A 20,102-nucleotide genomic window follows, 5' to 3' on the forward strand; every position below is an offset into this window, starting at 1 on the left:
GGAAGCTGACATAGAGAATGTGCTACACTCACCACAAAAATATTTAAAAGGGTTCAAGGATTGGGTGAAAATCGTTTTTGTCTAAAGTTTATCTTAAAAATTAACCTCCCCCGAACTATTAATAATAATCAACCTCATCCGAACTATCAACAATAATCAACCTCCCCCTTTATCTCATGAAATGTCCATTTTATTTTTGTAATATGATAATGTTTATGGACATTGCATAAAAACATAAACATTATCTTCATTTTTTAAAAAAAAGAATCATATAACAAAAATTTTATAAAAACATAAACATTATCTTCTAAGAAAAAAAAATACTAATTAAGTATATAAGCTAACGATGATCTTGTAAATTAGCATGATATAAGAAAATTAATTTTATTAATAATAATTAAAACTATAATATTTATTTTATAAGTGAAAATAATAAGTAATACTAATTTTATAAACATATTTCAATGCAAAAAATACAAACAATAAATGAAAAAAATAATTCTCTAGTAAAACCTTTATTACATAAAATGGAGTCCACGTCAAAGGTGTTACGCCATCTAAAATGATTGACAAAGGATATTACGTTAGCTAAAAAAATTGACAAAAATATGCTAAAATTTAACTTAACCGGTAATAAAACCCCCGTAAAGTTGACGTGCGTCGTAGTAAATTTAATCATAATTCGGGGGTACTAGATGTTTTTCTCGAATAAAAATAAGATCAAATTTTAAAGACTATATCATTTATATAAAAATTATAAAATATGTAATATTCTATTAATGACAATCACATCTTATTTACTGATATAAACAATAGATAATATCGTTTCTTATCACTTGATGCACATACTAAAAATAGAAGTTTTAATTTATCTGCTCAATTTGTGAAATCAAAAGAATTGTATTATATTTTTTCTACCATTTAGAGTTAAATAACTATATAAAGTAAGTACAGATAAATTTAAAGTTTCAAATTATTATTAATAAGGTTAATTTAGCAAAATATACCTCTAAGTAAAATTTTCTTAAGGATTGTGTTATATCAACAAAAAGTTAATTAATACGAAACGAATTTAGTAAGAGAGTGATAAAACACGAAAATATATGCATATGTATATACATACATATATAAATATACATATTTAGGGGTGGGTTGCTTGGAAACAAATTATTCCAGGATTAATTATTACAAAATAAGTTATACTAACATGTATGTGTGATAATTTATCTCATCACTGTGGTATAAATGGTGCGACAAATAATTTTGACACTGCCTAATACATCTAATTAAACGCAACATAAATAATCATGAACTTTATATCTGAATTATTATAATTATACTCACACCAAATGACGCTTTAACAAATATAATACTAAAATAACGATCTTCAAAAATAATATTAAATTTTGTGATAAATTTATAAAAAGTATTAATTTGCTTATAAAATTAATAAACTTAAATAAAATAGTATAAATATCAATGTTAAAAAAATATTCATTACATATAATATAAAAAGATATTATATAAATATAGAATCAAAATTACAAGGATAAAATGGATATTGCATGGAACAGAGTGGGGGAGGTTGATTATTGTTGATAGTTCGGGAAGGTTGATTTTTAAGACAAACTTTGAAGGGAAAACGATTTTCACCCTTCAAAGATTTACATAACGAATATATAAGTAGAAATATCCACATTATAGAATAGATATAGTAAAAAGGTCTATCAAATCATTTTGCCTAAAATAAGTTTATCCAAACACCCACGTAAAAAGTAAATTATTTATTATCATCCCTATTCTTTACCTTAAACTTTTTATAATGTAAATTAATACTCTTCTTTTGATCTTTTCATTTATTCTTCTTCTTTAGTTGTTGTAAGTAAATTTAAAGACAATGGGAGTAGAATTTAACAGTTCAAAACAATAGGGGTGATGTTGCAAGTAGACAAAACATAGAGCTTTCAAGAACAAGAATAGAAACAAAAAATACGGCACGACTCCTATAAGTATGCAAGAAAGTCGTGTAAGCCTCTCCAACTCTACACAAACTAGTCATCATCGTCCCTCTCCACCAATCCAAAAACCTTATTAACTCAGTGAGTAAAATTGACTGCGATTAACGATGAAGGCTGTTGTAATCACAAGCCCAGGTGGTCCAGAGGTGTTGAAGCTTCAAGAAGTGGAAGACCCAGAGATCAAAGATGATGAAGTGTTGATTAAAGTTGCAGCTACTGCACTTAATAGAGCTGATACCCTTCAACGCCAAGGTAAATATCCACCCCCTAAAGGTGACAGTGAATACCCAGGTCTTGAATGTTCTGGAACTGTTGAAGCTGTTGGCAAGGATGTTATTCGATGGAAAATTGGTGACCAGGTTTGTCTCATTACAATAAAAATGTCAACTTTATTCTTGAAATTGAGGATAATTGTTGTTGGTATTGTTTAATTGTTAATTTTCCTTCTTTAACAGAAGTTATCTAAAAAGGCTTAATTCATTTGAGATCCATAATACCAACTGGTTGGGATTAAGTCCAGTATTTTCTTGTTCATATCTTTTGTCATTGTTGGTGCTCGTATAGTCAGTCTATTGTTTTCTTATTCATATCTTTAGTCATTGTTGGTGCTCGTATAGTCAGTCTATTGTTTTCTTACTCACGTTGTTTCAACTGGTTTGTCTGGTTTTAACTTGATACTAAGTTCAAGAAAGTTGAGAAAACCTTTTGATTTTGTGGTCTTAATCTAAAGATATGTAGAAGGTATCAAAGAATGCCTTTTAATCTTGTGGTATTAGGTATGTCATGTGAAAAGTTAGGACTAAAAAGTTGAGGAGAAAGGAAAGAGGCACTTTGTTAAATGGACTAAAAAGGAAAGCAAGTAAAACAAATTGAAACGGAGGCAATATTGTTGTTTAGAGTTTTCTATGTCAGTCTAGGAATATGTGAGATTTAGAGAACCATTAATGAGTATAGGAATAAAATGAGCCCCAATAGAGCAGCATGGGTAAAAGGACTCATATAACTTGACTCCACCTAGTCTGAGATTGTGGGGTAGTTATTCTTGTTGCTTTTGTTGTTGTATGCGGTACAATATTTCCACTTCATTTTGTGGTGCTTGGTTTGACATAAATTGGGTAGAATTGGATAGTGGTGGGGGAGTGGAGATAATCAAGTATGAAGAGGGGAAATAATGTCTATAGCTTGATAAGTAAGATTAAGGGCTTTGGAGTAGGAGTAGAGGACTAAAGCACCTTCTGCCCACCAGGGCCAAAAAGCTTGCGTGTTTCAAGATGAAAAAATTTCCTTCAACAGTAACCTGAATGATAAGCAATTAATTCATTAGCTTCCTGAAGTTAAACTAGTACAATTGAGTTCCTGTTAAACCTTAGCAGGAGACATTGCAGTGATGTTTTTATGAGCTTATGTTCTTTTTCTTTGTGGACTGGGAGAGTATATTTCTCTGTATTGTTTAAAAGGGAGTTTTGTTTGTGCATTGATGATGTAAAAGCTTCACATAATAGGTATGTGCTCTCATTGGTGGAGGTGGTTATGCGGAGAAAGTAGCTGTACCTACTGGACAAGTTCTTCCTATTCCATCAGGTGTTTCTTTACAAGATGCAGCTAGCTTTCCTGAAGTGGCATGCACTGTTTGGTCGACCATTTTCATGACGAGCGGGCTTTCCGCTGGTGAAACGCTTCTGGTGATTAGATAGACCATAGCTATTCTTCAATTCAATTTGTTGTTTAGCAGTTGTTCCCTTTTCTTTTATCTATGCAGATTATCATCCATTTAGTCAATTGGCACAATAGTTTGGGTAGTATCTTAGCAATTGAATGTTTATATCCCTGATTCCCTTGAACTAAGATCAAGTATGTGAAATGACCAATAGCTACATGTGTTACTTTCAGTTACATGGAGGTTCTAGTGGAATTGGTACCTTTGCCATTCAAATGGCCAAGTGCCTTGGGATCAAAGTTTTCATCACAGCAGGTTCATGATGATATCTTATCTCATTATGGAACTGAAATCATTCAGCTAATCATGTCAAATCTTGTTAACCAGGAAGCGAGGAAAAACTTGCTGCATGCAAAGAACTCGGGGCTGATGTTTGCATCAATTACAAGACTGAAGACTTTGTTGCACGCATCAAGGAAGAAACGGGAGGGAAAGGTAATCATTCTCATAGGCATCATTTGTTATATTAGAAACTAGGTCTTTTTGATAAACAAGCAACTATGTCTCAGTTCGAAACAAGTTGGGAACTGGTCTTTGTGATATCAACTAAAATTCGAATATGCATTTTTCTGTAGAAAAGTATGATGGTTATCATATATCTCATGTGGCCAGCATGCCACCACTCAATTTTTTCTCATATCTTACATTGACGATATTCTAATTTCAATGTTCAACACAGGTGTTGATGTCATACTAGATAACATAGGAGGTTCATACTTCCAACGGAACCTCGACAGCCTTAATGTTGGTGGTAGGCTCTTCATTATTGGTTTTATGGGAGGTACAATGACCCAAGTAAATCTTGGCTGTTTGTTAGCAAGACGCCTGACGGTGCAGGGTAAGTGCAGATGTGCTCTGATATGTTTGGAGTTGGAACTTTTCTGTAAAATATATTCTTAAGCTTGATTTGGTGAACTTGTTTGACCAAATACTCGAACAAGATGCTGTTAGGAAGAGTATTATCTCAAGACACTCTTTTTTTACTTCGCCACCCCCCCTCCCTGACTAGCTTAATGAGTGACGGAGAATGTATTCATATAGTTACACGATCCAATAGATGACTCCTAAGGTTTAGTGCTCACTTGGGCTTAAAGTGTAGATTCATTTGGTTAATTCCATGAGGAAGTAATCAGCTGCAATGCTAACAATAGGCACAAGAGACGAAGCAATCTAATTTACCATGATATCTTAATATCTCCCTTTCTCTCCCCCTCCCCATGTTTTTTTTTGTTTTGATATGTGTGTCTATCCAGATCCTAGTGTTCTCCAGTTTGCAAATGAAATATCTTGAAGTCTTCAGTGTTCATTTGCCTCATTGATATCCCTTATTTTGACCGTGTGAGATGCTTACTTTTGTGATCACATGTAAACCATGTTTTGATATCTTTCAATTTTATAATGTGCTCCCACATATCGCATCATGCTCCTTTATTTTCTTCCTCTCCACTTTCCCTCACACCACTTCTACTGCTATTCCTCCCGTAACTTTAGTTCCTTACTGTAATCAGCCTCACTCATCTCATTTCAGTCCTGGCTTTCAACCATCAGCCATGGTTTATAATTTTCTGGTGACCTTCTTGGGACTCAACGAGTGACCTACTTCAATTTATTGCAGTAAGGGAAAGATGGGATAGTTTAACAGAAGCAAAAGCAGCACACGCTTCCACTGATACTTACTGGATTTTATTAGATGGTATAGGTCTCAATTTAATATCAAGAGCACTGGAATATTATGGTTCTTTTTTCATATATTCACCGAAGGGGAGCCTTGGATTTAACTGGTAGAGTTGTTGCCATGTGTCCAGGAGGTCATGGGTGCAAGCTGTGGAAACATTGCGTACAATTAGACCCTTGTGGTCCTGCACTTTCCTGGATCCACGCATAGGCTGCCCTTTATTTTTCATATGTTTACCTTATCAAAAAAAAAAAAAGAAGGTTCATCTTTCATGTAAAGTTGAGTTATATCCTTCGCAATCCTCATTTATTGATGCTTCATCAGCTTGGTCGAATTTCGACCTCTTTCTCCTGGGTATCGTGTTATGGTTTGTTTGAATTTTGAAGTGTGGAAATTATTGGTCCAGCTCTCTCATTCTCGCATAATGCTATCCAACATGTCCATTCCCTCCATGTTCTAACTTGATCCTTCTCTTAGTTGAAGACTCCTCCATTGATATCTTTGAGGGAGCTCTCGTTTCATAATAAAGTGCACATACAATTGGAGAGGAAACTCATTTGGAATGTTGGAATCTAGTCTCATGGATTTTTTCTTTGAATGAATGGCATGGACCTCATTTTTGGATTCCATTTCAATAGATTTTATGTTGATTTGTGATTTTTCTGCAGCTGCTGGCTTGCGTAGTAGAACCGCAAAAAACAAAGCTCAAATTGTGAGAGAAGTGGAAAAGAATGTTTGGCCTGCAATTGCAGCAGGCAAGGTGAAACCGGTGGTGTACAAGTACTTCCCCTTGGCAGAAGCTGCTGAGGCTCACCAGTTAATGGAAAGCAGCAAGCACGTTGGAAAGATTCTGCTTACTGTTTAAATGTTGTAAAAGAGAGATTTAGTGTTAAAATAGCCTGTAAGCCTGTACTTCCAGCCAGCCTCCTTAAACCCCCCCCTTCTTCCCCCTCAAAACCCCACATCTCTGCTGCATGTATTATACTTGCAAAGTTCCAATAAAACAAAACCTTTTTATGATTCCCACTTTCCATTTATTTTTACATGAAATAGATGTGCTCTGTTAACTCGTTCCCGAAGTGATGACTCTGCTTAATCTGGAGATCTCAAAGTAGAGTCCCTAATACAACATTTAGTTTGAGTCCTTTAGCTGCAAGTTTAGTTGTAGTTTCCAATTTCCTGTCTATTTCCAAGTTTAAGTACATAAAGACAGACTGGAGAATGAGTTTGCATGTCATTCCAGCAATTGAACAAAAGCCATAAACATATACAAAGCTGAAAAAAAGCTAAGGTTTCCTTTTATTACTCTTCTAGATCATCAAGATTGGTGTTGTTCTGAAGTACTATGGATTACAAGTTGCACACTCTAGAAGCAGAAAGTTTGATAAGAAGGTAACCATGCTAATCCAATGATTCAAACACTACAAAAAGCTTCAACAGCCAGACTTTTTCGTACTCCAGGACATGGGTCACCAAATTTAGCCATGGTGATAGGAATGGAACATCCTGACTTGCCAACACACTCCTGCATAGTCGTTCGAGATTTTCAGATCCAAATAACGAAAATGGTGACACCTTAAACTAAAGAATGAGGTATGTGAAAAAGTCTGAGCATCCCTTCAGAAGCCCTTACACGACTAATAAGGAATAGGTGATATATTCTTGTGAATAAATATACCTTGGGCTTAACTCGAGGCCAAAATCTAGCTTGTGAGGGGAAGATTGATCGAAACCATACAAGGAAACATAACAACAGGAATCGATGGGTTTTGACTTTAATACTATGTGAAGAAAATGAAGAAATGCTAGTAATATTACCTGATGAACTATTGATAACACATCCAAATGACAACTGCCTTTAATGAATGCTCCACAATCTCCTGTAGGAGTTCCAAAGCTAGCAAAGCTAACTGCAGTAATAGTCCATCCTTGTTCGCAGTTCAGTCGCAATGAAGGTTCTTGAGATGCAAAATCTTTATTTGGCGTCCAAGTATCAACAGGTGGAGGGTCTGACTCAGATACATGAGCACACATTTTTTGCCCAGATCGCGTTGAGAAAGATATTTTTGAAGGGTCACCACCAAGCTCTTCATGCAGTACAAGCAGGTTCTTTCCAGGCTTTAACCAACTGCGCGGTATATGGTACCTATATGAAGGTTTAATGGTTATTACACAGTGAAATGAATTTTGCAAGAAGGATTATGAAACTCCAAGGGATCAAGAATAAAATGCACTAGCCACTTCTATCAACTCACAACACTTGAGCAGGTTGACCGCATTTCTTCAGACATTTCCATGAATCATAAGTGCCTCTGTAGTCGCAATTATCTGAACAGCCAGTTGAGGGTGAACGATAAGAAGACCAGTATCTCCCTACATGCTTCCCATTTACCCATGCTTGACCTTTACCCATACTGGACAGATTTAGTGACACAGGACCTCTTCCTTCCGGAGGAGAAAAGCTAGTCTGGAAACAAGATATCGAGAATCAAGACAAGAACACAACAGATGTAACAAATTATGTATGTTCTAATTGGAAATAAAGGGACAACAAGCAAGGAGCAACTAATGATCTCTGTTGCCTTCTCTTTTCTTCAGTTATTGTTCACCCAGTGGACTATTGATTGATAATGGGCAGTGGGGAATGGAGAGAGAGCACTAGCATAGGCATCAACTATCACTCTACTCCTTGAAAGCTACCTAATGATAAACAGTTGACATAAAACAAGTGAACCAGAAATATAAGCAATTCTACAGACCTTGTACCATATCAAACTCTGATCTGCTGGGACAGAATCTCCCTGAATCCACATCGAGCTATTTTCAAGACTAACTTTATCAAGTCCAAGATGCTCACCTTCAAGTCCTACCTGAAAACAAGCCAAGTCTCATGTTATCCTTGTGGTCTTACAAGAACAAAGTCATAACCTTCTGAAATTACAGAGACGAAAATGAATTACCCTCACCCCCAAGAGAGTCCGGAAAAACGAAAGGGAAGTCTGCAACCAACATTTATTCTTTCCTTGACAAGCTTGTTTTTTAGGTTAATCCAACTATTGATTGCCTTTTTTATCTTTTGATTCCAGCAGAGTGCTGACCTCAACTAGTATGTTAGAAGAACTCAGTTATCACCAGCTAAATATATAGAGTTTCTGTTACTGTTTTTCAGTAGCTGTTAGGAATGGGTCAAAAAACCTCAACAGATTTTTAGGATAGCAGTTTATTTTTAGTCATTATCCTAGTTTTGTTGTTCCTATTTTCTAGGCATTATGCAATTTTTTCAGCAGTCATTTTTCTGTTTTAGTTGTACTGCTACTCTATTTATTCTGATTACTTGAAGCTAAATAAAACAGCTCTTTCAATTACAATCATCTGACTGCTTCAGTTCATAACATTGGTATCAGAGCCTTACTTCTTAAGGGACTTGTGAAAGACTTGTGAGTGTTTTATTTCTGAGTGTTTATCCAAATTTGTGGCTGCTAAACACCATTTAAACCATGGAGAATGCAGGGTCTTTTTCTGCTATGGCTCCGCTAGTTTTCGACGGAGAAAATTATCAAGCATGGGCAGTAAAAATGCAGGCTTATTTGGAGGCCTACGATTTGTGGGTGGCTGTCGAGGAAGACTATGAAGTGCTTCCTTTGCCAGAGAATCCAACCATGGCTCAGATTAGAGCTCACAAGGAGAGGAGAACAACAAAGTCCAAAGCTAAATCATGTCTCTTTGCTGCAGTTTCTACCACCATTTTCAGTAGAGTAATGATATGTAAATCGGTCAAAGAAATTTGGGATTTCCTCAAGAAAGAGTACGAGGGAGATGAAAGAATCAGAAGAGCGAAAGTACTGAACTTGGTTAGAGAATTCGAGATGCAGAGAATGAAGGAATCCGAAACCATTAAGGATTATTCTGACAGGTTGCTTCTGATTGCAAATAAGGTAAGGATACTTAGAACTGAACTTAATGACAATAGAATAGTTCAAAAGATTCTTGTAACCTTACCTGAAAGATATGAGGCAACTATTGCTTCATTGAAAAATACTAAAAATCTGTCAAGGCTTAGCTTGACAGAGTTATTGAGTGCTCTGCAGGCACAAAAACAACGAAGGATGATAACGCAAGAGGGATCCATCGAGGGAGCCCTGCAAGCAAAGGTCAGCTTGGTTCAGATGCTGTTAAGGGTAATAAAGGAAAAGGAAAGAAAGGAAATTATGGAAACTATAAAGCTACATCTGGAAAAAATGCTACTGCCACCGCTAACAACAAAGAAGGCAAATATCCTCCTTGTCAACATTGTGGGAGGAGAAATCATCCACACTTCAAGTGTTGGAGAAAGCTTGATATGAAATGCCGAAAGTGTCAAAAACTTGGTCATGCCGAGATTATCTGCAAAGAGAAGCATTTACAACAACAAAATGAAGCACAAATTGCAGATCAAGAGCGAGAAGAGCAATTGTTTGTGGCTACCTGTTACGCAAGCAAAAGTTCAAGTGAAAGCTGGCTTATTGATAGTGGTTGTACGAACTACATGACCAGTGATGAAAAACTTTTTAGAGAACTTGACAAATCAGTTAAATCAAGAGTCAGGATCGGAAATGGAGAATTAGTCTCAGCGGCAGGAAAGGGGATAGTAGCAATTGAGAGTTATAAAGGTACAAAACTTATTTATGAAGTTTTATTTGTTCCTGAAATTGATCAAGATTTATTAAGTGTTGGACAACTGCTGGAAAATGGATTCAAATTATTATTTGAAAACAAGGCGTGTCTAATCAGCGATCCTAGTGGTCAGGAAATATTTAGAATCAAAATGCAGGGAAAAAGTTTTTCCTTGAATCCATTAGTGGAGGAACAAATAGCTTTTACAAGTCAGTCCTCCGTTGCGGAAACGTGGCACAAAAGGTTGGGGCATTTTCATCACAAAGCTTTGTTGTTTATGCAAAGAAGAAAAATGGTAAGTGGTTTACCAAATTTGGAGGAGCATCTCTCAAGATGTAAAGCTTGTTTGCTTGGCAAGCAGATTAGGTTTCCATTTAAAAGTTTCACATGGAGAGCTACAGAGAAGTTGCAACTCATTCATACCGATCTTGTGGTCCACAAAGAACTCCATCGCTCAATGACAGCAGGTATTATATTATCTTCATTGATGATCTAACAAGAATGTGTTGGATTTATTTTATGAAGTTTAAGTCTGAAGTTGCTGGAATTTTCATGAAGTTCAACGCTTGGATAAAAAATCAGAGCCGCTGCAAGATTTAGGTCATTAGATCAGATAATGGAACTGAATATACATCAGATAGGTTCAATTCTTTTTGTGAAGAAGCTGGAATAGAGCACCAGCTCACTATTTCATATTCTCCACAGCAAAATGGAGTGAGTGAGAGAAAGAATAGAACAATAATGGAGATGACCAGGTGCTTATTGCATGAGAAGAACCTGCCAAAGAAATTCTAGGCAGAAGCAGCGAACACAACTGTTTTCTTGTTGAATAGACTGTCAACAAGGGCAGTGGAAAAGAAGACTCCTTTTGAGGCTTGGTATGGTGTTAAACCTACTGTAAAAAATCTCAAAATATTTGGATGTATGTGTTTTTCTTATTTTCCGCAGGTCAAAAAAGATAAGCTTGATGAGAAGACTGAACCGGGGGTTTTCATTGGCTACAGTTCGATTTCTAAAGTTTATAGGATCTTTCAACCTCAATCAGGCAACATTGTGCTAAGTAGAGATGTTCAATTCCTTGAAGATGAGCAATGGGACTGGAATGAGGAGTCTCGAGTTAAACATGATGATTCAAAGCTTGATTATGATGAATCGGTGGATGATTAACCTATTAGGGGAACAAGGTCACTCTCTGATATTTATCAAAGATGCAATGTTGCTGTTTTTGAACCTGCAAGATACGAGGAAGCAAAAATTGATCAAAAATGGATAGATGCAATGAAGGAGGAGTTGGCCATGATAGAAAAGAACCAAACTTGGAAGCTAGTGGAAAGACCGCAAGATAGAAAAGTGATTGGAGTTAAATGGATTTTTCGAACCAAGTTCAATCCTAACGGCTCGATAAACAAGCACAAAGCTAGATTGGTGGTGAAAGGCTACACACAAGTTTGGGGGGTAAATTTTTCTGATATGTTTTCCCCAGTAGCTAGATTGGATACAATTCGAATGCTTTTGGCTATAGCAGCACAAAAAAGTTGGAAGATTTTTCAAATGGACGTGAGTCTGCCTTCTTGAATGGTGTGCTGCAGGAAGAAATTTATGTTGAGTAGCCAGAAGGGTTTAGTGTACCAGGACATGAAGATATGGTTTATCTATTAAGAAAGCTTTAAACGGGCTATAGCAAGCTCCTAGAGCTTGGTATAGGCGAATGGATAACTATTTGCTAGACCTAGGCTTTGAAAAAAGCTTAAGTGAATCAACTCTTTATGTCAAGAAAGTTGGCTCTAACATCATTATTATTTCTCTATATGTCGATGATTTACTTGTAATAGGAAATAATATAACTTTGATTGAAGAATTCAAGGAGGAGATGATGAAAGTCTTTGAGATGACAGATCTTGGCGAGATGACTTATTTTCTGGGAATGGAGATCAAGAAAACTCGAAATGAAGTCTTTATTTGTCAAAAGAAATACATGAAGGAGATTTTTAAAAGATTTAGGATGGAAGAATGCAAGAGTGTGAGTACTCCGATGAATCAAAAAGAAAAGCTGAAAAAGGATGATGGAGCTGAGCTAGTTGATGAAGGAGCATATCGAAGCTTAATTGGATGCTTGATGTATCTTGCGACAACAAGGCCTGACATTTTGTTTCCTGTGAGTGTTTTATCCAGATTTTTAAATTGTGCAAGTGAGTTGCACATGATAGCTGCCAAAAGAGTGGTTAGGTATCTTAAAGGAACTCTAGCCTATGGTATCAAATTTGGCAAAAGTCAGAACTTTAAACTCTGGATATTCTGATAGTGATTGGGGCGGCTCAACTGGTGATATGAAAAGTACTTCTGGTTATTGCTTCACTTTTGGATCAGGGTGTTTCTCATGGTGCTCAAAGAAACAGGAAACAGTAGCATAGTCAACAGCTGAAGCAGAATTCATAGCAGCAACAGTTACTGTTAATCAAGCAATATGGCTCAGGAAAATTTTGATTGATGTGCAGCTGGAGCAAGAAGAAAGCACTGCGATCTTTGTGGATAATCAAACTGCCATAGCCATATCCAAAGATCCCGTGTTTCATGGAAGGACCAAGCACTTCAACATCAAGTTTTATTTTTTGAGGGAAGTGCGGAAGAACGGTTAAGTGGTTTTACTCTATTGCAAATCAGATAATCAAGTAGCGGACATTTTTACCAAGTCATTTCATGTTAGCAGGTTCGAGTTTCTTAGAGAAAAGCTGGGAATTTGCAGCTCCTGATCCAGGAGGAGATGTTACTGTGTTTCAGTAGCTGTTAGGAATGGGTCAAAAGACCTCAACAGATTTTTAGGATAGCAGTTTATTTTTAGTCATTATCCTAGTTTAGTTATTCCTATTTTCTAGGCATTATGCAGTTTTTTCAGCAGTCATTTTTCTGTTTCAGTTGTACTGCTACTCTATTTATTCTGATTGCTTGAAGCTAAATAAAACAGCTCTTTCAATTACAATCATCTGACTGCTTCAGTTCATAACAGTTTCTTCCTGTAAAATGAAACTGTTTGTACTGCACTTCAAGTGTTCCTAAGTGATAATCACATTGAGGATACTTTTTTGACATGCATTTGGTGGATATTTTATACCAATAGCTATGCTGCTTTTATGCCTTTCCACATCTAATATTCTTGTTAGAAGATACATCTGAGCCACTATTACATATCTTTATTACTTATACTCTCAATTTTATAGTTAGGACTTAGGAGGGTAAAATCATATTTAAATTGAAAAAAAAATAAAGACTTCGTGGCTTGGACGTAATAAAAATGATTTGTTTGTCACATCAAGAACCTGGTAGATCCATTCTGTAGAAGAAAAATTCTTGGAATTCTTCAAATCACTGAAAATAACAGAAAATACCCCTGCTCCAGAGATGTCAAACCACGGTCCATAGTTCTGGAGAATTACATGATAAATAAGTAAGAAACAATTTAATAAAAGTGGAAGCAATAACATTCATGATTGAAATAACTTCAACAATATGTGCTTCAACATGCAAAGCATTGGAAAAGGCTATTTACTGAGATAAGACTTACCTGCAAACCAACCATCATGCTCAATATGTCCACTGTATTGTTTCCTTGCTTAAGATGGATTTTTTTACTTAGCGTAAAGCTTGCATCATCGTGATTACCATAGCCAAATCCTAAAGAAGGCACCAAATGAGATGTCAGTTCAGTTAGCTAATTAGTTTTAAGGGAATGTTGAAGGTAAATATTGAAGCATTTTAGTCTTCCTCTTGTCTCCGTTAAGTTTTGTGAACCGCCTCATCCAGAGCTTAATCTATCATATAGAGGACACTGAATTTTTTCTTTTCACCGGTCTATCATGTGATAAGTTTCTTATAAAGAGTGGTAGTGATGAGATCTGAACTAGGACTTTTTGTTCTAATAGCATGTCGAGTTGTATGAACTGCCTCGTCCAAAAGCTTAATCTATCAGAAAAATACACTTTTATGTTGCTAGTAAGATCCACTAGAAATTTCTAAGTTAGTAAGCACGGTTGAAGTAGTAGACATTAGATGAGATAGTTACCCACTGGTTTCTTGTTTACAAAAACAAGAGCTGCATGTCCTAAACTTCCAATAATTAACTGCAGTTCTTTTGGTTTTCTCTTCTGAATGTTCTCCTCCACATTTATACTGGCAAGAAAAAGAGAAAGCAACGTAGATATCTTACATCAATGAAGTAAAGAGCTTATCATATTGAACAAATGATTGAACCAGAGAATCAAGGTGATGTTTTAACAAAACAAAATAAGATAAATCACTCAACCAAGATAACCAATTTTATCTTTACAAATGAAGAATATTGGTATGCCCTTTAGTTTCTCATGGAAGCTAAGTATTATCATCTTCAGATCAGCTTCTTAGGAAAAGAAATATAACATAACAACGACAAGTGAAGGAAAAATAACTTACCATGTGGTATACCAAAGGAAATCACTAGTATCCTTTGTTGTATTTATCTGCTCTAGTAAGCGGTGTGCTGCAAAGGAATGATTATTCCCGATACCAACTTTTTCTTTGTACCAGCCCCAAGGATCTGACTCGAGAGAATTAACTGCAACTGTGCTGTGTTTAAATGCTGTACTTCCTGTCGTTTTTTGTGAAACAACCTTTTCTCATTATGAGTAAGGCAAAAAATTTTGCTAGATATCAGTAGCAAAAATTGAGGCAAAAGAGACTTTAGCAAAGTTTCTTAGGAATGAGTTATTCTTTCATAGTTTCATATTATATTTTTTTTTAGATATTCTAGTGGAACAGATGGCGGGTGAAGTTTAACTATGCAAATCTATCATTGCTTGTGTGTTGCAACAATAGCACCCAAAAATCATAGAGGGGATCCTCCAAACAGAGAAAATGCAACACTCGAATAGGAAACAATAATGTATGTGACTGCAGTACCTTGGCCGTGTTGAATATGACATTCTTACAGTCTGGGAGAATGCTAACAGACCAAGCAGGAAGAAAATATGACTTTCCATTAAATGTAACATTTGCATCTGAATTGTTACCATAGTTAGCAAGGAAGGCTGCACAGTCATTGGAGGTTTTGTAATATACATGTGCCTGTTAGACATTTCTGATGTGTCAAAATTAATAGAATAAGTGACATTAATCTGTTAAACAGCTGAAATCTGGAAGACATCTCACTATATGTCGTTTACCTCAAGTTTCGGACCGAGGGACAAATGAGTTGGATCTGCACTGACCAAAAACTCTTCACAGTGTTTTATCGCCTTGTGCAAGTCGCGCAGGTGGCCCCACTTTGGCTGACTTATGAATCCTGTATCAAGTACGTTCGATTAGATTAGAGTAAGAACCTTCAAAAAACTGCTTCAGGAGGTGCCTTAAGGAATGTTTTAATTAGTGACAGACAGCAGATGTCCAATTGGGCTTGGAATTCAGAGGGAATTTTACTTATTTAGGATGTCATACCATACTCATCTATGGGGGCATCGTAGTCATAGCTTGTTGCTACTAGAGGGCCTCCTGCTGTTCGTCCAAAATTGGTGCCACCAAAATACTAAATAAATAGATAGCAGAATTAAATCCCAAAAGTAACAAGATCAAAACAACATGTGAATATTAACATGCATTTACCATGTAATAATTTTGAAATGTACCACCAGTTTCAAAAAACCGTGCAACAGCAAAAGCTAAGTCTTCAACAGGTCGATAAGGAACAGGATAACCAAATGCAAGGAACCTGCAACACAAAACACACCTTCAAAATTTCAAACTTCAAGTCACAAGGAAAAAACAACGTGAGGAGACAGTTCCTGAGGATAATAAAAAGGTGGAAGATTTACCATCCAACGTAGTTTTCTGTCCACATCTTTGGCTTGGATGGGGAATTTGGAGTGAAGCGATCACAGTAGAATCCATTACATGTGTTTATCTGCATAATCAACATGTTTGCAGTTATCACTCCACATTATACGTGTCCTTTTCACTGTTGGCTTAAGAAGCAAAACTATGGTGCATCAACAGGAAGTTACACTCGGATCTTTTATGCAGAACTAATATCAGCAGGTAGGTAGTTCAAAAGGGTCTTGAGATACTGCATCTTGTAACAAACTAATATCCAATAGCTAACAAACATGCTTCTGATATACCGAAAATGGTACAGATTGTCGAGGAATGAACAGTAAGTAGTAGATGGAATAAGCCATCATGAATAGCATAAACACTTACAACTGAATCAGGTGCATCTTCTTGCGCGCACATCACCCAAGGGACAGTCGTATTAAGATTAACAGCAGTTTCTGCAGCCCATTTCACATATAGCTTTCCGCTTACTCCATAAGCCCACTCAACATTTCCATACTCATTTTCTACCTGTTAAGTGGATAGATCACTAATCAACACAAAAAGAGTGATGATGGTGAACTATCAAATAATAAGTGTGTACAATCCGAGAAGAAGATCTAAAATACCACAAAGATATCCATTATAATAAAATTGGAAAATAGTGTAATACATTCAAAGTAACAAGAATAGGTAACATGGTAAACTATCAAAAAACAAGAGAGGATTAAACAACCTGAGCGAGAATAATTGGACCTCCTTGTGTAGCGAAGAGTTTCTCATCCTTCATAAGATTAACAATTTTGGCAAGAAAGAGCTTCATTTCATTCTGCATTGAAAACGACACAGGTTTCTTCAACTATTGAACATCTAGTAGGAGCGAAAAATTGAAAAGAAACAAGAAAATCAAAAAGAAGACATGGTATCTTTAGAAAATTGTTCTTCAAAGCAAAACATGATTACTGGTCAACACTTTCCTTAAAAAGTTCATTTGATGTTCGAAACTGTATTCCAGGGATAAAATGTAGCCACATAGGAAAGCCCCTGTTTAGCGAACAGAACGGAGATATTAAGTCTTTAGCTATTATCACTGTCAGTATTGAACCAAGAAAGATGAAGTTTGTTGTGATGAACTAACCCGTAGTTCCATTCAGCACAGGCATATGGACCAATTCGGAGATGTACGTATAGGCCAGCTTCTTGTACTGTCTTCACAAACCGTACAAGGTCAAACCTGCCCTTGAAGTAATACTGCAGTAGTAGTAAGAAGTGATAATTACTTTTCGAGAGGAGAAATTAACAATAGTAACAACAAACCCCAAGCAAGTTACGTTGGAGTCAACTATTTGAATCCTCACTGTCCATAGCGCTCCATTTAAGCTCATCTCTGTATAATATTATATGAAACTTCGAAGCACAACTGAAGCATGCTAAAATACCAATTAGTGGGCATCGTAAAGGAGAGCAATCAAACTCACAGTTAACACTTAAAACACAAGTCATCAGTTGTTTATCAATATTGAAAAAGACTTCATACCTCTCCTTTGACAGGTTCGTGATAATTCCAGAAAACATAACTCTCTATCACGTCCAATCCTCCTTCCTTAGCCTTTCTAAATATCTCTGGCCATATCTACATTCAACCAGAAAACTGTAAAACAAGAAGAAAAGAAAAGACCCCACATTGCCATATAGGAATGTATAGCATAATATAAGAAGAAAACACTCACTTCAGGTGTAGTTCTTGGATAATGTACTGATCCTGATTGCAAAATTCTCCTCTCTCCATCAATAACCAATGCCTTGTGATCATAAGTTACTGTTGTTGAAGCCCCTCTTTCAAAAACTAAAACCATAGATAAAACTGTTATCAGTAACATGTTCTTTCTTTCCATAGCTCAGCCGTATGCTCACAAAAACAAGAATAGAGCACTGACTTTATAACATCCAATGATAATTTTTGGACCAATAATTGTTGTAAGGATATTTTGTCCTTAGTAGTTGTTGTTACTGAGAAAAGGTGAATCTTTATTAGTTTTCTCACCAACATTTTGGACGTTAACTTTGGAGTCACTGAGGTGATGATCACTATGTATTACCAAGATTGTATGCAAGTGATGTCCCAGTATTTGTTTAAGTCTGTAAATTTCAAGAGCTAGACTACAAAACATGAAACAAAGAGAAATGTGAAGCTACATGGTAGATTGAATCAGACAAAATGTGGGGCCAAATATGTAAATTCGCAATTTTACACATCGTGCTAATGCTAGGATACTTGACATCTATTTCAAGTTATTATAACAACTAGTGCAATTTTACATCTATTTCAATTTTACAGTTAAAAAGTAGTATAAGTTAACTTTAATAGTTAAAAGGTAAAATGAAAGCGGCATAGAAGGGCGTGGCCTAATGATCAATTTAGGTGCGATGAAAATACCAGGCATTCTTTTCATTCGTTCGAGCTTTGATGGACAGAGACACAGACCTAATATTTGTTGTTGGTGGGAGGTGGTAGGTATCCGTGAATTTAATGAGGTGCGTGAAAACTAATCCGAACAACATGATTTAAAAAAAATATTAATTGAAAAGACAAATAGTCGAAGTGTGCGTAAATTAATTCAAACACCACAATTTTTTATTTTTTTTTTAAAAAAAAAATCTGCTAAATTTTTGTACAAAACACTTATTGGTAACTTGATAAAATTTGTGTTATGTTCATTTATTTTATTACTGAACGTCACTAATTCATATGCTGGATTATTATTTCTCACATTTTTTTGTTTTGACAAAAATTAGTTTCGTTATTTCATAAAATAAGTTATTTGATGGAAAGTTGAAAAATCTTAGAAGACTAATTTAGAAAACAGATGATACAATAGTAGATTCACAATACTCCTCTCTCTTACGAATTTGTGGTCAATAATCTTTGATTGATTCACTGTAAGTGTGCAATGTCACTCCATAATTACAATCATGTTTGCTTGATAATAAATTCTCCACCATCTTCTTCTTCCCTCTTATTTGGTTTTTCTGGATCTTGATTTTTCTATCACTTTCTTGTCAAAAAGGATATGGGTATTTCTTGGATTTGGGGTTTTGTATTTATTCAATTGGCTATGTATTGGTTTGGGTTGTTTCAAAAATACTATCTTTTCTTGATTTTTGATAATGTGTCCCTTAATATTTAAATCAAATTAGTGGATTGGTATCAAGCTTAGGTTTTGTCAGTTTTGAGTTGTATGCTAATAAAGTTGATAAATTTGTTTGTGGTTCTTGAAAAATGCTCTAACAGTGTATGTTTCTAACACCAGTCACTATATGGGATAATTGAGAAATTGGTGCACACTTGTTTTATTTGCAGGAGGAGCTCTGAGTTCTTGCAAGACCTGGTAAAATATGGACTTTGCTAATATGGACCGTGCACAACTCACTATGGTGGGATCAGGATTTTCTGCTTTGCTTTCGATGCATTTCACCATACAGCTCTTGTCACAACACCTTTTCTACTGGAAAAATCCAAAGGAGCAAAAGGCAATAATCATGATTATAATTATGGCTCCCCTTTATGCCATTGACTCGTTTGTCGGTTTGTTAGATATTCGTGGAAGCAAAGCATTTTTCATGTTTCTAGACTCGGTTAAAGAATGCTATGAGGCTGTGGTGAGTTATCGGTCGTGTGATTGACTTTCTAGTTTAAAAGAAAAGAAAAGTTTCTAGCTTCTTGTCTGGTATTTGATGTTGTTTTATTTGCAGGCAATTGCCAAATTTTTGGCTTTGATGTATAGTTATTTGAATATATCCATCAGCAAAAACATTGTGCCTGATGAAATCAAAGGGAGGGAAATTCATCATTCCTTTCCGATGACTCTATTTCAGGTGTGATTATACTTATGTTTTAGCTTTCCTCTTAATATATGCTAGATGATAATGCATTCATGTATTTATAATTGATAACCCTGCTTCAATAACGTATCTTTTGAGCCGAGGGTGTATCGAAACAGCCTCCCTACCCCCACAAAAGGTAGGGGTAAGGTCTGTGTACATCGTACCATCCCCTGACCTCACTTGTGGGATTACATTGGGTATGCTGTTGTTGGTAACCATTGTACTTGGATCCAACCACTATTGCACTTTCCTCCTTTAGCGTTTACTTTATATTAGTATCATTTTGAAGAATTTTAGGAGTCAAGGAAACTCCATCCCC

General features: G+C 35.8%; 3 protein-coding genes across 6 annotated transcripts in view; 2 read left to right on the plus strand and 1 right to left on the minus strand.

The window, feature by feature from the left end:
- The first annotated feature begins 1,824 nt into the window (after positions 1 to 1,824).
- On the plus strand, positions 1,825 to 6,430 carry LOC107859445 (quinone oxidoreductase PIG3). Its single transcript, XM_016704465.2, has 6 exons — positions 1,825 to 2,377; positions 3,521 to 3,700; positions 3,909 to 3,990; positions 4,063 to 4,170; positions 4,415 to 4,573; positions 6,079 to 6,430. Exons 1-6 carry the CDS (start codon positions 2,126 to 2,128, stop codon positions 6,273 to 6,275), a joined length of 978 nt encoding a protein of 325 aa, XP_016559951.1. The 5' UTR covers positions 1,825 to 2,125; the 3' UTR covers positions 6,276 to 6,430.
- A 256-nt stretch (positions 6,431 to 6,686) lies between these two features.
- Positions 6,687 to 17,974, minus strand: LOC107859443 (beta-galactosidase 8). 4 transcript variants are annotated; one of them, XM_047406970.1, is made up of 19 exons: positions 17,629 to 17,974; positions 17,436 to 17,531; positions 17,037 to 17,149; positions 16,876 to 16,942; positions 16,635 to 16,727; positions 16,286 to 16,429; positions 15,901 to 15,989; positions 15,692 to 15,797; positions 15,527 to 15,614; positions 15,256 to 15,374; positions 15,103 to 15,157; positions 14,507 to 14,681; positions 14,121 to 14,227; positions 13,623 to 13,732; positions 13,378 to 13,482; positions 8,170 to 8,280; positions 7,666 to 7,877; positions 7,229 to 7,556; positions 6,687 to 6,935 (listed from the first exon to the last, which is right to left on the minus strand). In XM_047406970.1, the coding sequence occupies exons 1-19, from the start codon at positions 17,791 to 17,793 to the stop codon at positions 6,825 to 6,827; spliced, it is 2,394 nt and encodes a 797-aa protein (XP_047262926.1). In that variant the 5' UTR covers positions 17,794 to 17,974; the 3' UTR covers positions 6,687 to 6,824. The 4 variants fall into 4 exon arrangements, with proteins under 4 accessions (XP_047262926.1, XP_016559947.1, XP_016559949.1 ...); XM_016704461.2 differs by having other exon boundaries at positions 14,507 to 14,703; positions 14,993 to 15,157; positions 17,629 to 17,972; XM_016704463.2 differs by lacking the exon at positions 17,629 to 17,974 and adding an exon at positions 17,230 to 17,318 and having other exon boundaries at positions 14,507 to 14,703; positions 14,993 to 15,157.
- A 630-nt stretch (positions 17,975 to 18,604) lies between these two features.
- Positions 18,605 to 20,102, plus strand: part of LOC107859446 (transmembrane protein 184C) — a gene marked incomplete in the record, with an annotated part of 6,781 nt that continues 5,283 nt past the window's right edge. The window contains 3 exon segments of the mRNA XM_047406971.1: positions 18,605 to 18,838; positions 19,260 to 19,558; positions 19,652 to 19,774. Coding sequence (XP_047262927.1) covers positions 19,295 to 19,558; positions 19,652 to 19,774 — 387 coding nt within the window.

This window comes from Capsicum annuum, chromosome 2, assembly GCF_002878395.1.
Source record: "Capsicum annuum cultivar UCD-10X-F1 chromosome 2, UCD10Xv1.1, whole genome shotgun sequence".
NCBI lineage: Eukaryota > Viridiplantae > Streptophyta > Magnoliopsida > Solanales > Solanaceae > Capsicum > Capsicum annuum.

Coding starts and splice junctions, on each gene's coding strand:
- LOC107859443 (XM_016704461.2), bottom strand. CDS start 17,793: ATGGAAAGAAAGAACATGTTACTGATAACAGTTTTATCTATGGTTTTA. Junction 14,228..14,506: donor TTCCTTTGGTATACCACATG/GTAAGTTATTTT, acceptor TTTTCTTGCCAG/TATAAATGTGGAGGAGAACA. Junction 7,557..7,665: donor GGTCAACCTGCTCAAGTGTT/GTGAGTTGATAG, acceptor ACCTTCATATAG/GTACCATATACCGCGCAGTT.
- LOC107859445 (XM_016704465.2), top strand. CDS start 2,126: ATGAAGGCTGTTGTAATCACAAGCCCAGGTGGTCCAGAGGTGTTGAAG. Junction 3,701..3,908: donor CCGCTGGTGAAACGCTTCTG/GTGATTAGATAG, acceptor TGTTACTTTCAG/TTACATGGAGGTTCTAGTGG. Junction 4,171..4,414: donor GGAAGAAACGGGAGGGAAAG/GTAATCATTCTC, acceptor TGTTCAACACAG/GTGTTGATGTCATACTAGAT.